Source organism: Ascaphus truei, chromosome 7, assembly GCF_040206685.1.
Source record: "Ascaphus truei isolate aAscTru1 chromosome 7, aAscTru1.hap1, whole genome shotgun sequence".
Taxonomy (NCBI): Eukaryota; Metazoa; Chordata; class Amphibia; order Anura; family Ascaphidae; genus Ascaphus; species Ascaphus truei.
In genome coordinates this window covers 7,614,482-7,631,011 of record NC_134489.1, presented here as the reverse complement: position 1 = coordinate 7,631,011, position 16,530 = coordinate 7,614,482, and the positions used below count along the sequence as shown (strand labels likewise).

General features: G+C 45.1%; 1 protein-coding gene across 2 annotated transcripts in view; it reads right to left on the bottom strand.

The window, feature by feature from the left end:
* Window positions 1-1,803: 1,803 nt before the first annotated feature.
* Window positions 1,804-16,530, bottom strand: part of LOC142498678 (cytochrome P450 2G1-like) — a 76,530-nt gene continuing 61,803 nt past the window's right edge. For both annotated transcript variants that reach the window (XM_075606942.1, XM_075606941.1), the window contains one exon: window positions 1,804-2,437. In XM_075606942.1, coding sequence (XP_075463057.1) covers window positions 2,256-2,437 — 182 coding nt within the window. In that variant the 3' untranslated portion in view covers window positions 1,804-2,255. The remainder of the gene's footprint in view (window positions 2,438-16,530) is intronic.

The following is a 16,530-nucleotide window of genomic DNA, read 5'->3' as shown; positions in this document are numbered from 1 at the left end:
GAAGAGAGAGACAGGCTGGGGGGGGGCTAAATGCTCCCAGGCAGTCAGTCGCCCACCCAGTCAGTCACCTACCTACCCAGTCAGTCACCCATCCAGTCAGTCAGTCACCTACCCACCCAGTCACCTACCAAAGTCAGTCACCTACCCACCCACCCAGTCAGTTAGTCACCTACCCACCTACCTACCCACCCACCCAGTCAGTCACCTACCCACCCACCCAGTCATCCCCCCCACCCAGTCAGTCAGTCACCTACCCACCCAGTCAGTCACCTACCAAAGTCAGTCATTCACCTACCCACCTAGTCAGTCAGTCACCTAACCACCCACCCATTCACCCACCCAGTCAGTCACCCACCCACCACCCACCCAGTCAGTCACCTACCCACTCACCCAGTCAGTCACCCACCACCCACCCAGTCAGTCACCCACCCAGTCAGTCACCCACCCACTCAGTCATAAAGTCAGTAATACCCCCCCACCCAGACAGTCATACCCCCCCCCACACCCAGTCAGTCATACCCCCCCACCCAGTCAGTCATACCCCCCCCCCCACCCAGTCAGTCATCCCCCCCCCACCCAGTCAGTCATACCCCCCCACCCAGTCAGTAAAATGTCAGTCATCCCACCCCCTGACCAGTCGCCAAGTCACCCAGTCACCCCACCCAGTCAGACAATCAGTAATCCCCACCCAGTCAGACACCCCTCCACCCCACCCAATTAACCAGTCAGTCACCCCACCCCCCCAATCACCCCACCTAGTCACCCCACACCCCCAATCACCCCACCCAGTCAACCCATCCCCCCACAGTTACCCTCTCTCTGTCTCTTACCCTCTCTCCGTCTCTCACCCTCTCTCCGTCTCTCACCCTCTCTCCGTCTCTCACCCTCTCTCCGTCTCTCACCGTCTCTCCGTCTCTCACCGTCTCTCCGTCTCTCACCCTCTCTCCATCTCACACCCTCTCTCCGTCTCTCACCCTCTCTACGTCTCTCACCCTCTCTCCGTCTCTCACCCTCTCTCCGTCTCACACTCTCTCTCCGTCTCACACTCTCTCTCCGTCTCACACTCTCTCTCCGTCTCACACTCTCTCTCCGTCTCACACTCTCTCTCCGTCTCACACTCTCTCTCACACTCTCACACCCTCTCTCACCCTCTCTCTCCGTCTCTCTCACCCTCTCTCTCCGTCTCTCTCACCCTCTCTCTCCGTCTCTCTCACCCTCTCTCTCCGTCTCTCTCACCCTCTCTCTCTGTCTCTCTCACCCTCTCTCTGTCTCACCCTCTCTCTGTCTCACCCTCTCTCTGTCTCACCCTCTCTCTGTCTCACCCTCTCTCTGTCTCACCCTCTCTCTGTCTCACCCTCTCTCTGTCTCACCCTCTCTCTGTCTCACTCTCTCTCACAATCTGGATCTGGATATTTTATTTACCCTGTATATCTTAACTGCCCTATACAACACTGAAATAACCTATACTGCTTTCTTCCAGATCTAACTCTCGAGCTTCACACAGAAGACATCGGAATTCCCCGTAACCCAGAAGACAGGTAGGGAACACCTCCCCTCCAATGTATAACATTGCGGGAATGAGGTACCTGGACATTGAGGGTCTGCGGATCAGGTAAGATCCCAGGCAGGATTGCTGCTTTAAATATTGTAAAGCGGGGGCATCCAGGCACTAGTTAAGGGGTGCAGGAAACTAGTCCTTCACATCTGGCTTTTTTTTCTAGATTCGACATTTATACACACACACACAAGGACTAATTGTAGTATAATGTAATACAATAAATAAACTTATGTCAAAAACGAATGTTCTTACTAGGAATTTATTCAATTTATTTCATTTATGGTTTTTTTAAATGCGGGTCTGGGGGCGGGATTAGAGGCGGGGTTGGGGGTGGGACTAGAGGCGGGGTTGGGGCGGGACTAGGTGGCGAGTAGATTTTTTGGTTCGGCGAGTAGATTTTTGGGGTGATTTGTCAAGCACTATATATATATATATATATATATATATATATATATATATATATATATATATATATATATATATATATATATATAATTACGGCCACAGTTTTAGAAAGATTAGAATCTTACCATTGCACTGAATCTTACAACAAATTGCACTGCAGTAATTGCTATAGCTGCCATGCAATGTTATAATCCTATAATTCTGAACACCTCCCGTTCTGATTGACTAGTAATAATTTTCGTAGATATAGTATCATTTAAATGAAGTAGATTTCATTTTTCCAGGTGTTTCATTAACGTGGCACAAAAGAGAGCTGGTAAGGTATAGGGACGTTAGCAAATCCTGTCATTTTGGGCATGATGTCAGACTCTGTGAAATGCATCTCTGAGGACACCTTGAAGTTCTGCAAAATGTTGGTGAGGAAAAGGAAGAGCTCCATCCGAGCCAGACCTTCTCCGGCACAAACCCGCTTCCCTGAAAATGGAAACAGAAGAGAATTCTAAGAACAGATTATGAGCAGAAAATGTTGTATGTCCTGTTTTACAGGTCTGGCCAGCACTAATGAACATTGCACTTTTAAAGCATTTTAAATCATTTTTGAAAATCTGTGATATAACTTGATGCAGTTTGTTCTGATGGGGGAAAAAGGCAGGTTGGAAAGTCCAGAGGGGAGAATTTTTTTTAGCAGAAAGCCAACATGATACCAGAGTTGTGGAGAGACGGATAGACTAATAATGGATTAAAGGAGGAAAGCATTGTTTCCCCACTAGGAGACCTAGTTGACAGTTGGTTCACTGGGGCTATTTAACATTGCACATTGAAATCATTATAACTTATTTGGAATATCTGTGATGTACCGTGATGCAGTACTGTACGTTGCAGTTTCATCGGACACTGTTGTCACGGGAGACCAGGTTATATACACCTTTTTACCAGGATCATTCATAAATTGTAAAGTAGTTTATTCTGCAAAATTCGCTTACACACAATGATAGACACAATACAGACAAAAAGACACACTTACTGTGGGACTGGGGTTGAAAACTAGACTTTCCAATGTGCAGGGAACTTGATGGGAGAGTCTTACCCTGACCGGGACTTAGCCCGGTATCTCCTGGAACCAAAATTGGCATAAAATTCCTAACGCCACCGCTACGTTCTCTTCTGAGAACTTTGTCCCTCCTGACCGCGAGTTAGTCCAAATCTCCTGAACTCAAATTGTTATAAAATCCCAGCCGCGATAGACATGTTCGATTCTAAGAACTTGGGTGCAAAATGCTGGACTTAGTCTCTGGCTGGCAGGCTTTTCAGGCACAAAATCGAAGCCGGTTGCTCTGCTATTCACACAGAAGCAACTTTGAAAAGCCGCCCGCGCTCTTACTACCGGAGACTCCACATCTGATCAGCTCATCGATTCTTATAGTATTTTCATTTCATTCACAAAACTGAGCAGCCAATCAAAGCGTGAGAACTTTTCCAAGCAGCCAATCAGAGCCAAGCCAGCTAGAAAAGGTGGGTCAGCGGGAAATCTGAAATAGCCAAGAGATATGCGCAAGCCTGCCACCTCTCTCCCTGGCTATCTCAATGCCACCCGCTGGCTCCATCAGGTCTGGCAGAACAAGTGGCATCCAGGAAGACTGACATTTATCTCAGGACCTGGTACTCTGCTTTTCCCTGCTGACCAAATGCTATTCACACCTCTGAGCATCCTCTGGTTGCTTTGAACTTCGATGTCCAGCAGACTTACCAGCATCTATGGATTAGCTCGGGCAGCCTGTTTGGACATCGGTTCCGAATGTAAAAAGCATATTACATTATAGTATATTTTAATACACTTCTGAGTCTCTGGTACAGGGGACACAAAAGGAAAAATATTGTAGTTGTATTGCTATCCGCCTTATTCCCCACACACATTCCCTTGGACTCAGTTTGGATTCTCAGAGTTCCCCCTCAACCTTATATATGGCTGGGGTACCCACAAACCTTATACTTGTTGTGGGTCACCTTGACACTAGCTGCGGTATCGCCCTTAACCTATGGATTACCTGTGAGGATTCACTATCCTGGCAGTCGCAGACTGTCTCCTCACCCCAACAAGCCTTCCGTGACAAACATTCAGGATGCGCGGTTTCGCGGTCGCAGTATACGTGCACGCGAACCTTGCGCGACCTGATCCCCCGTCCGCAAATTCGGACCCCTCCTCCCGCTCTGATGCCCGACGGGTGCGTTCGGCCAGCCTCCTTGCCGACGTGCGGTACAAGCCCCACCTCCGCTCTGGTGATGGACAGGACCGGCGTGGGAGTGACACGCGCTCTCGGCTCCGCCCCTGACCTCTGTGACATGTGCGGGTCGACGCGCGATTGATCCCGCCTCCCCTTGCCCTAAGGTCACTCAGAATTGGCGTGGGAGTGACGCGCGCTCCAAGTTGCGCCCCCATCCCCGATTAGGCTGCATCATAGGGCACACCTGTGTGCATCAGCAGCCTATCTGTGTTTATTTCCTGATTCCGCCTTTGCTGGCTATTGGAGGCTCCACCTTTATATACCTTCTGCTGCTCTCCTCCTTGCTGAGCATAGTCAGTGTGACGTTGTGCCGTGCTACATTCTTGTTCCTGAAACCTTGCCTGCCTGTTAACCTCTTGTTGCCTGAACCCTGCTAGTAACATGGACTCCACTTCTCTCCACTCCTGATCCGGCTTGTATGACCATTCTCCTGTTTCCAGTCCTGACATTGGCTAAGAACGCCAACGATCCGCAACTCTCCGCTCCTGAACCTGGCAAGTACTTTAGCTATTCTCCAATCCGTAATCCTGACCTGGCTTGAACGACAACTCTACATCCTAGGTGCGCCCGTGTGGCTGTGGGTCGGTGTTAACCAATTCCCTACCTCAGCACCGCAGTCGCGCTTCTTTTTTGTGGTGAGCTACGCATTACATTACCTAAACTACAGTGATTCATATTTTATACCTTTACCTCATTCTCCTTTCTGGACTATGCTGAAGCAAGGTACCCTAGTGGTGAGCCACGTTTGCATTTTAAAGGGGAGGTATTGCCGGGACAATGTGCCTACATGTATCTGAGAATGATGCATGATTCCCGTGTCCATTTATGGGGGAACTGACAACTCCGGACCCCAACCTCCTAGGCACATTCTGTCAATGGTTCCTCCGCAAACCCCCCCTCGAAACTCATACGCTTGCAATCCCTGCTTCATTGCATGCCTGGAAAGGGAAAAACACAAAAAATGCTTTTATTACATACAGTATAACACAGTGATACAATGTTACTGGGTCAAAAACTTGACTCTTCGGGATCCTTATACACGGATCAGGGGTAACCAAAATGAGTTTTACCTTTATTAGAGTGCCTTGTTGCCCCTCCCAATACACACCTCCCCCCTTAAGATGAAGGCTCAGGGACAGGCACCATATCAGGTGGCTTGCTGAGCATGGAAAAAGTTGAGGTCGTTGGGGTAGGACAGAGTCTTTCTGTGGGTACAGTCCTCCAGAATGTTGGGACTCCTTGCCACCTCCATGGTCCACGTCCATCAGGGCACTGATCTGGTGTAGCACTTGTCCTCCCTCCTCCACTCGAGGAATCCACCCCTGGCTTGGGGACACTGAACACTGGGGTTACAAAAGGCTGCAGGGCTTGTGGCTGCTGACTGCAGCAATGCAGGACCATAGATCTTGAACTGTCAGTCCATCATCTGGGGAACAGGCTGCCAGCACCCATGCCCTCTGGACAGTCATCTTAGTAACGGGGTCTGTCAGGACATTGTAGCAGGTCACTAAATCCTTATAGTACTGCTGCATGGCCCTGATCTCCCTGTCTAACCTTTCCTTCACCATAAAGTCACTTTACTCAGTCTCACCAGAGTTACAGTAGCACCGGCTTCGATCAAGCCGGCTGCTCGGATGTTCACTGGCCGCAAATACTTTATCCTCACATTGTTGTTAGTCAGCCTGGCAGCTGCAACCCGATGCCCACCTGCCTCCTCTGGTGTGCCACTTAATGAGGGGTAAAAATCGCTGTCTGGGTCCACTGCTGTACTTGCTGGATGGCTGCACGCTGGTCCGCTAATCCCACAAGGTGACTAGGCTGGCAGCTGGAGTGCATTGCCCCTGAGGAGGAATGCTGGAGCGGGACTGCTCAGGACAATCTGGCCTGATGTGCCCAGTCCGATTGCAGTGGTAGCACCACTTCTCTTGCCTGAATTCTGCAGACTTGAGTGTACTCCCCTCTGCAGATGCTGTGGGCTTCACGTGTTGAGCGCTGGTATTGAACTCAGTGCCCTTGGATGTCCGAGCTAGAGTAGCTCCATTCTGGGCACGCATCTTCTTTGCCTGACAGCGCATGGCTGATGACATTCTCATCAGCCAGCTGGCTGCATCTCGGCAAGTTTCTGGCTTACGGTCAAACATCCAATCCCTCATCTCAGGCTAGCACCGAGTAAAAACTGCTCCCTGAACATTAAATCCAGTAAGCTGTGGTATTTAGTGGCTTTGCATCCTTCCACCCACTGAGTGCCATGCTGAGGGCAGCAAATATCATTTGAGTTTCCCGGTCGGTCTTGTCCCCAGACCTGAACATTCCCCAGTATGCCTCTGGAGTGAGGGCAAACTGGCACAGTAACAAAGCCTTCACATGTTGTTAGTCATTGCTGTCCACTGTAAAACAAACGTGTTGTTTGGTGCTCTAAGAAAAAAACTGTGGTGGCAAAATAATGATGCTTGGAAAGACAACCATATAATGATATGTTCAAAAGGATGTAGCCTGGTTAGAATGATCCCACAATGCAAAGCAGTAAGGACAAAGTCATTAACACCTGCCGGTGACCAGTAGATTATAACATCTTGTAGGTATAACAATATGAGTTAAAGGTCAAACTGGAACAGACTCACAGAAATAAAAGCAGTCACTTCCATTTCCAAATTTAACCCTTTGCCAAATCCAGCATGTTTAAAATTTTATGGAATAGAGCAAGTCAAGGCAGATTGGAGGGGAGGTGATTATATCCAGAAAATTTCCAAAAGAGAATCATTTTGGATCTTCACCCTTCCAACTCTGGCACCCAAAGGGTTAAATTTGGAACTGGAAGTGAATGCTTTTATTTAAAATACCTAGTATCTTTCCTTGATAGAGTTTGAAATTCATAATTCAGGAAGTGTTTTAAGCATCTAGAATTGTGGTTTTAACTATATTTATTTATATAAATTATTGTTTTAATTTTTAATTTTTATGAAGCAGGATGTAAACATTAATGTCAGGTCATGTGATCCTAGTATGTTTATACCCAGTACATAGTTGTAGGATCTTAATAGGGCTGTCATTTAACCATATAAGCTTAGTAATGAAGTAGGAGATGATTGGACGATTCAAAGCCTGCAGGATATAAAGAGTGCTGCTACCCCGTATGCATCTACGTCACAGGAAGCTAATTGCGAAACGCGTCTGATGGACTTTTGGGCATCACAGGCCACCGTATAGAGGAGTGAAAGTACTTTTCCAGTTTGGCCAGCACTTCGTCCAGAGCGCATGCGCATGCGCGGAAGGCGGGAGCTGTGTAAAGGAGAGAGACAAACGGGAGGAAATCCGGGCTGTGCACGAGTTCCGGGAGATCCTCCCTGCTGTTAACTGTATCCTGATATACCATCTTACCAGCTGGAACGGACGCCACAAGAGACCACCAATTCTTTGGAAGGGCGCTCTGTGGAGTCTGGAGACATCCCCTCTCTATGCCAATAATTATTGGCCGCTTGTGAGTTTTTAATCTCTATTTTATGTGTTGTGAATAAACAGTGTTACACTATATTTCCCTTCTCTTCCCTATTTTGAGGAACCATCAAGAGGTCTCCCCCCCCTCATCTATAGTTGAAGATCTGTTGCCTAATGTAAGTGTGTTCCCCTTGTTAAAACTCCACACGTAATTATTGTGCATTTAACCACCCCTGATTGTGGTCCCTCTCTCTATTTACAGTGCATGTGTCCCGGAATCACAAGTGGAACGACGCGCCGGAGGGTCCCCCCCCCTTTATTTACTTGCCAATAAACCCATTGGTTGTGATTGTGGTAAACCATGCCCACAATATGGGCATGGATTGCCACAATGGCAATTAATGGGCAACATAAAAAAAATATAATAACAAAAAATACAATACATTACAATTACATAAAATCAAGCATTTGACAAAAAATGCATTGCTTGTCACTGATCTTATTTATATTCTGAACGTGGCATAAATAAACACATTGTCAATAAATGAGCTTCCTAAACAAAAAATTAACACAATTATATAAAATACAATCAATGTGATTCTTAACTTTGTCAGGACTCACCCCCTCATCCTACAGCGGCACCAACTCTTGACCCGTGATGCAGTGATCCTTATCACCACGATGTGCAGAAGTCCATAATCCTCTGTTGATTACAGAGGAGGCCCGGTGAGTAGTCTTGTTTCCTTTTTTCCCTTTCTTTTCTTCCTTCTTTTCTTCTTCCTTTGTAATTCAATTGGTCCAGTTGATGCTGAACCAATGGCGTTTTGGGCTCAAAAGAGACATGACAGGCCTTGTATAAGGCCTGTGATGTCACATTTGATTGACAAATGTTACACCCCACAATCCAATTGGATAATATGCCATGTGATGTCTTCCATTTTTTTCATGATGTGATGTCATCTTAAAGGGAGGGAAGTCAGCAAATTGGGAAGTATATGCTTCCCTCCCTTGAATGTTGTATGTTGGCTTTATTAAAATATCTTAAGACCTTATTTCCAAAATATATATTTAAATATCAAAAAAGGTAGTTCTATAGTTCGGATGTAATTATGTACATTGTTCTTCCTGTTTCAAAGTCTTGATGTGATACCACAAAAAACAATAAAAACGTTTGAAATAGAAGGTGTCACATCAGAAAAATAAATGGAAGCCATCACAAGGTAAACCCACCAATCGGATTGGTAGAAACACAATGCTATGCCTTTCCTTTTTTGGAGTGATGTGATGTCATCAAAAAGAACGGGAGGTATGCTACCTGATTGGCTGGCTCCCTCACTTTTTGATGACATCACGCCACTCCAAAAAAGTCAAGGCATCATATGGTATATCTACCAATCTAATTGGTGGGTCTACCATGTGATGGATTCCATTTCTTTTTCTGATGTGACGTCATCTTCAAGTGAGGGAAGCATATCCTCACTGATTGGCTGGCTTCCCTCCGGGAAGGACGGCAGTTGAAAAGACAGCTTCTGTCCCAAAAGAAGCACATTAAGTGGTGCACTCTCAGGCGGTTAAAACTTAGCTTTTAATAACACAAACGTAATATATGTATACACTAGGGAAATTGACATAAAATGTATGTTTAAAAATAAACAAATAAAAATGACAGGGAGTGAAATGTTATCTGTTGCACTATGTTTGTGTTGTTATATATTAGTCCAAAGCTGTAATATAGTAATATATTGCAAGCCAAAACAATTGTATGGTTGTATGCTATTGTGCAAAGTGTGTATGTGAATGGAGATATGGGGGGCCATGCAGTAAGCGTCGGAAAGGCACTTCTCACCCGTTTGACGCCAAAAATGCCTACCCCTATTCAGTAAGGGGTGAAAACGTGGCGAAAAGAAAAAAAAACCACCAATGTGTTTGGCAGTTTTTTTTCCCGCCATCGGCGAGGCGAAAAGGCACTTTTCACCTCAACTAGCCATTTTTTCAGTGGCGAGTAGCTTTGCGTTGCTATTCGCCACTCTAGAATGGCGTTTTTCTGCCGAATCCGGCACGCCACAAAAAGTAGGCAAGTTGATGGTGAGAGGCTGCTGATGAGCGGCGGATCGGCACTTAGAAAAAATTCAGGCCTTTTTCGTGGCTGGGATTGATGCCGGGGGTCTCCTGAGCTGATACCATTAATACCAGCACCGGAGCCCCCCGGCATGCATCCTAGGCAGGAAAAATGCATTTAAAGCCCACTTCATTACCTTAGCGGCTAACCGCTAAGGTAATGAAGGGGTTAAGCCCCTGTGCCAGGCTTATTGTGGGTAGCGGGGGTGGGTGAAGGAGGTATTTGGCTCTTGTTGTTTGTTTAGGGCTTGCGGGGGGGTTGCGGGTGCACTTAACCCCTTCACGACTGTAGCGGTTAATACTGCTACGGTCATTAAGGGGTTAAGCCCTACCGCTTCCCACCCGCAAGCCCTAAACAAACCACTGTTGGGGCTTAATACCCCCTTCACCCACCCCCGCTACCCACAATAAAAAGAAAACATACACACAACAGCCCCACACTAAATAAATAAATATATATAAATAAATATATATAAATAAATAAATAATATATATATATATTAACCCAACAACCCCTATACCCCCCTAACATACACATATATGCACATACAGTATAGTAATGGGCACAATTACTATTATCCACAAATGGATAATAGTGAATCTGCCCATTTAAAATACATAAAGAACAATAAATACATTAAATATATATAGCACTCACCCTTGTCCGGCTGCCACGATGAAGGCCATCCTCATCTTCAATAAATGGAAGCCATCACAAGGTAGACCCACCAATCGGATTGGTAGAAATACCATGCTATGCCTTTCCTTTTTTGGAGTGATGTGATGTCAACAAAAAGAAAGGGAGGCATGCTACCTGATTGGCTGGCTCCCTCACTTTTTTATGACATCACACCACTCCAAAAAAGTCAAGGTATCACATGGTATATCTATCAATTCGATTGGATGGTCTACCATGTGATGGATTCAATTTATTTTTCTGATGTGACGTCATCTTCAAGGGAGGGAAGCATATGCTTACAAATTGGCTGGTTTCCCACCCTTTAAGAGGATGTCACAACATGAAAAAAATGGAAGCCATCACATGGTACATCATCCAATCAGAATGGGGTGTACCATTTGTCAATAAAATGTGACATCACATTTGAGCTCAAGAAGCCGTCGGGTCTTCTGGACCAATTGGATTGCAAAGGAGAGAAGAAGGAAGAAAAGAAGGAAGAAAATAAAGGAAACAAGACAACTGAACCGGTTCTCCACTGCAATCAACAGAGGATCATGGACTTCTGCACTTCAGGCTGTAGAGGATCATTGCGTCTTTGGGTCAAGAATTGATGCCACAGTAGGATGAGGAGATGAATCCCAGCAAAGGTAAGAAACACATTAATTTAATTGCCTACTTTTTTTCTAGGATGCCCATTGACTGGCAATGTGTTTATCTTTGCCCCTTTCAGCTTATAGATGAGCACAGTGACAAGCAATGCATTGTTTTTGCAAATGCTTGTTTTTATTTAATTGTAATATATTGTATTTTTATGTTTATTTTTTTAGGTTGTTCATATTGTTTGCATGTTAATGGGTTTATTGGCAATTGTAATGTATTGTACTGTTAGGTCAATGTTATTTTATTGTGTATTTCTTTTGTTTTGCAAAGAAATGGACAAACGTGTTATTAACAATTTTGGGTTACTTGTGTGTTTGCCCATTTGTATGTGTTGTGATGGGGGTTAGGGGGGTGTGGGTAGTTGCCCCAGGGAGGGCATAGGCCTCCATAGTGGGTATCGGGAGAGGGTGGGTTAACCCCATAATTACAATAGCGGTTAATAACCGTTAATGTAATTAAGGGGTTAGTGGCCGTAGTTCGTTTTTTATTTCAATGTTGTTGCTCACGGAATATGCGGAGGACAAAGATGAGGATGAGGGTAGCATACATCCTGGCAGGGGTAAGTACAACTTTAATTTACTTTAAGCTGGCTGGGTAATAGTCTATTTTTAATGGGCAAATGCGCTTTTATCCAAATATGGAAAATAGGGATTTTGTCTATTACCGTACTGTAGGTGTTGGGGAGCAGGGGAGCAGGGAGGGTGGGTTGTTTCGGGTAGAGGGCGCGGGCATTAAGTTGCCAATTCATTGCTATTGGGGTTATCTTTGCTTCAATAGAGGGAATAGGTAACCACACTGGAAATCAATGGGTGTATTGGATAGTATTTATGTTTGTATTGTATTTTAATGTTTATTGGCGGTAGAGGGGATAGGTGAAGGGGTATTTCCCCCATTGAGTGAGGTTATGCCTCTCGGGTGGGTAACAGGAGGGGTAAACCCCTTCATTATGTTAGCGGTAATAACACTATGGCAATGAAGGGGTTAACTACTCCCACAACCTTCCTGGTAGGCCTAACCAGCCACCCTGGGGCAACTACCTCTTTCACCCACCTCCTCTACCCCCAACAAACCAGGGACTCTAGTTTAACCCCTTCATTACCTTAATTCTAGATGCTACGTTAATGAAGTTATTTTTATTAACACAGTATTGAAGCAGGGGTCTCAGAAGCTGAACCACATTCATTTCATTTTCAATGAAGAACAGTGTCTTAACAGCTTGCCCCCACCCCTCCCCACCCCCACCCACCAAAATCATTGGGATCACTGTGAGTAGTGTTAGTATTGTTAGTACTTTAGTACTTTCTTTGGTACTAATTTTGTCTATAGGCACCTTTTTCATTTACTGTATAACACACGGTGATTTTACAGCATTTCTTTATTAACAATAGTATCTAGCTGTGTCTTCAGTTCTAGAATAGATGGTCCACTATATGTTTTTTATTTTTTTATCATAGTATGTCTCGTTTGTCCTTTTTTCAATTGCTTGTTTAATAAACCTATAGTTTGTACCCACTCAGAGTGCCACCTTTGGAGTTTCTGCGAGTCCTGCCTTCTGGGACTTGCTCTTTTCGCTTCATTGCTAGAGTGATCTATTTGACTCCAGGGAGCATCACTTGTAGTCTATAGGTTTAGTTGTGAGTATTTTAATTATTTGGTACAGTAGTAGTGCTTTTACGGTTTCTATGTATACAGAACATATTGCCCTGCCGCCCAGAGGCCTTGGAGAAATACAGTTAAAAACTTTGCTTTTAATGTGGTTATATTTGTTCACGAAAAGTTGCTTTATGTGAATGTGACAGAAGAGGCAACACGGCAACTGAACATTAAAGGTTATGCCTGCCTGATGCCTCTTACCATCAAATACACCCTAAATTCTCTCACGCTTACTATGAATACATTATATTGTTTGGGGCATTGTTGGCATCTGGGTGGAGGTTGGCTGCTTGCTGAGGAATTACACACTCCAAAGCCGGAGCATTGTTCTTTTCTTCCCCCAACAGTGGAGCACCCAGCTCGGCCAGTAACCCTGGACTCTGTCCAGTTACATGATGGATAGCACAAACTCATCGGTGATGATATGATTGGTCTATTTGGATTTTCCACCACTCATGGCCCTGCCCCTGGGGCGATGCATGTACCTTTAACTCCACCTCTGTCTGATCATCGCGGTCACCCATCGTCCTCTAGATTGGACAACTGATTAAAGAGAACTCTGATTGCCTGAGCAGCACTCTCCATGGTTTTATATGGGAACCAGGATGTACACAAGGGCTAGACCAAGTGAGACTTTTTTCACGCTTGTGCTCTCCTCACAAGCGCAGGGAAGAAAGGGAAGGACCCGTTAGCGAGGTGGGGAGGCCCCAGGGGATACGAAAGGAGTAAGTTGCCGCGCAGCTGGGGATCGGCGCACGTAGTCACGTGATCGTGCCGCGCGCATGAGAATGCGCGACGCGTCCGGAGGTGCGTTGCCTACTCAGAGACATGAGTGATTCAGCTGCACGCGCATGCTCTGACAGCAGAGCGGGAGTGCGTGCACTCTCAGGCACCAACGCGGGGGTTGCAGGAAGCCAACGCTTCAGCACGGGAGTCTGGAAACGGAAAGCAGGAACATGGAACATGGGCATGGAGTCCAGAGCACAAGGTAACATCTAGAGAAGGATTGCTTCTTGGAGAACATCCAGACTTCTTAAAGGCAAAGAGACAGAAACAGCAAGGTGCAGCAAAACTAAACATAACATAAGGGTTCTTAGTCTAATCCATCGGCCAAGGAATTATAAGCCTGCTACCACGTCAAGGTGAACCCTACTTAGCAGGTACCTACACTACCCGATGGTAAACTAACCTCAGTAGTACTGCTGCGGCCGAGTTTATTCGAGCATTTGCCCGTTCTAGGCCGCAGCAGTAAGAGCCCTGGGCACGCGTACAGGCGGCACAGGCACCCGATGACGCGTGACCGCGCATCAGTGATGCGCGGCACGCTGAGGGAGTGCGGCTCGCAAGCCGGGACATATCCCGGCTTGCGGAATGAGCCGTACTCAAATAAAGTGTGCCGCCTGTGTATAAGAGTGACTGTCACAGTCTTCCGGAATCCACAGGAGATAAGTTAAGGTACCAAGGAGGTCCAGGCAGGAACAGTATGCGATGATTACTAGCAGGCACCAGGGCAGACAGCAAATGACTAATAGCAAAGAGAAAGTCAAAGAGAGGCTTACTTCCTGTCAGGAGGAAGAGGGCAGGAATTTCCAGAAAGCAAGTTGGCGTTGCTTGCTTCAGAATCCTTAAAGACACAGGATCTTGGCTCGCAGCTAGAGGGCGGCGATCAGAAGTAAACAGGTACGGAAGGAACACACCGCAGGGGGCGTGTTCCGCGCATCGTTACAGACTTCCAGATTGTAGAGAGTTCAGGGAAAATCTCAGTGTCCAGTAGAACTGTTTGTGAACTATTTTGAGGCGACATGCTGCAGCTGTTGAGTTGCTCAACCAAGCCCTCTTTTGTTCCACAGACTATAGGATAAGATATCTTAGGCAGTATGTTTTTCCCCTTTTGTTTCTATTGGTGTATGCTTGTATTGTATCCTAATAAACTCTATCATTTGTTAGCACTTGTGTCCTAATAGTGTGTACCTGTGATCCGCCTGTGTTTCGTGACATGGAGATTGCACCTTTAAATGTATGTATATATATCTTTATTTATATACAGTAGTGCATCCAGATACATAGAGCTTTACAATACGGGTGACATAATATTATAACATATAATGGGTATAAGCGCTTCAGACATAAAACAATAGGAAAAGGAGTGTCTGTCCCAAAGAGCTTACAATCAAAGTGGTATGTGGGGAGATTTTACAGAGGCAGGAGGGTGTTTTAGTAAGGGCATCTGCAAAGGGCCATGGTCAGTGTATATTAAATGTATGTATCAGCCAGTGGAGCTACCCATATGCTTTGTTAAAAAGGTGTGTTTCAAAAAAGGTCCTAAAGGTGGAGAGAGGGTGACAGTTGAATATTGAGGGCAAAGGTATTCCAGAAGTGTGGGGCTGTGCGTGAGAAAGGTTTCAGGGGGAGAGGACTTTAGCTACAAAAAGGGTAGTCAGAAGAGATTCTTGAGCAGAAAGCAAGAGTCAGGCAGGTGTATAGCGAGAAATTACGACTGAGATGTAAGGAGGGACAGAAGAGCGTATAGACTTAAAATAGAAGAGGAGAATTTTGTAAGTAATACAGAGTTTAAAAGGAAGTCAGGAGAGGGATTTCAGCAGGAGAGAAGCTGAGACCGACTTAGGAGAGAGTAAAATAATTCTAGCAGTAATGTTTAGCATAGATTGTAGGATTGTATGGAAAACAGGTGAGAGGCAGGAAGGCCAGACAGTAGATGGTTACAATAGTCGAGACAGGACAGAATAAGGGTCTGCATTAGAGTATTAGCAGTAATGAATGTTACATAGTTTCATAGCTACATAGTAGATGAGTATGCTAAATTTAGACAACAGATATATATCCGATATCTATACTTATTTATTGATCCAGAGGAAGGCAAACAAAAAACCCCAGAGTCATATCATCCAAATATTTCATATAAGGGGAAAACTAAATTTATTCCTGACTCCAAGAATTGGCAATCGGATTAATCCCTGGCTGAACATCCTTCCCATGTATACTTATTTGGTATATCCCTGTATACCTTTCCTAAGTACAGTAAAAAGATGTCCAACATTTTTTGAACAAATATATTGTATCTGCATTCACATATTAAACCTTCAAGTAGTATCCCCACTATTGAAGTCAGGCTTACAGGTCTGTAATTCCCCGGTTGTGATCTAGCTCCCTTTATAAATATAGGCACCACATCTGCTTTACGCCAATCTTGTGGTACTGAGCCTGTGGAAATGGAGTCCTTGAATATTAAATATAATGGTTTTGCTATTACTGAGCATAACTCCTTGAGAACTCTTGGATGTATGCCATCGGGGCCAGGTGCCTTATTTACTTTAATTTTTTCAAGTCGCTTATGAACTTCTTCCTCAGTTAACCAATTGTTCATTAATATGGAGGTGGTGGCTTCCTCCTGCGGCACTACTATTGAACTTGATTCTTCCCTGGTAAACACAGAGGCAAAGAATTTGTTTAATACCTCAGCTTTTTCCTTATCTCCAATAATCTGCCTGCCCATCTCACACTGAAAGAGTCCTATATTTTCTTTACTCATTTTTTTGTTATTAAGGTACTTAAAGAACATTTTAGGGTTGACCTTACTTTCTATTGCAATCCTTTTTTCATTATCCATTTTTGCTTATTTGATTGTGCTTTTGCAATTTTTGTTACATTCCTTATAATTCTGATACGATGTCTCTGTCCCTTCTGACTTAAATAATCTAAACGCATTACTCTTCTTGTAC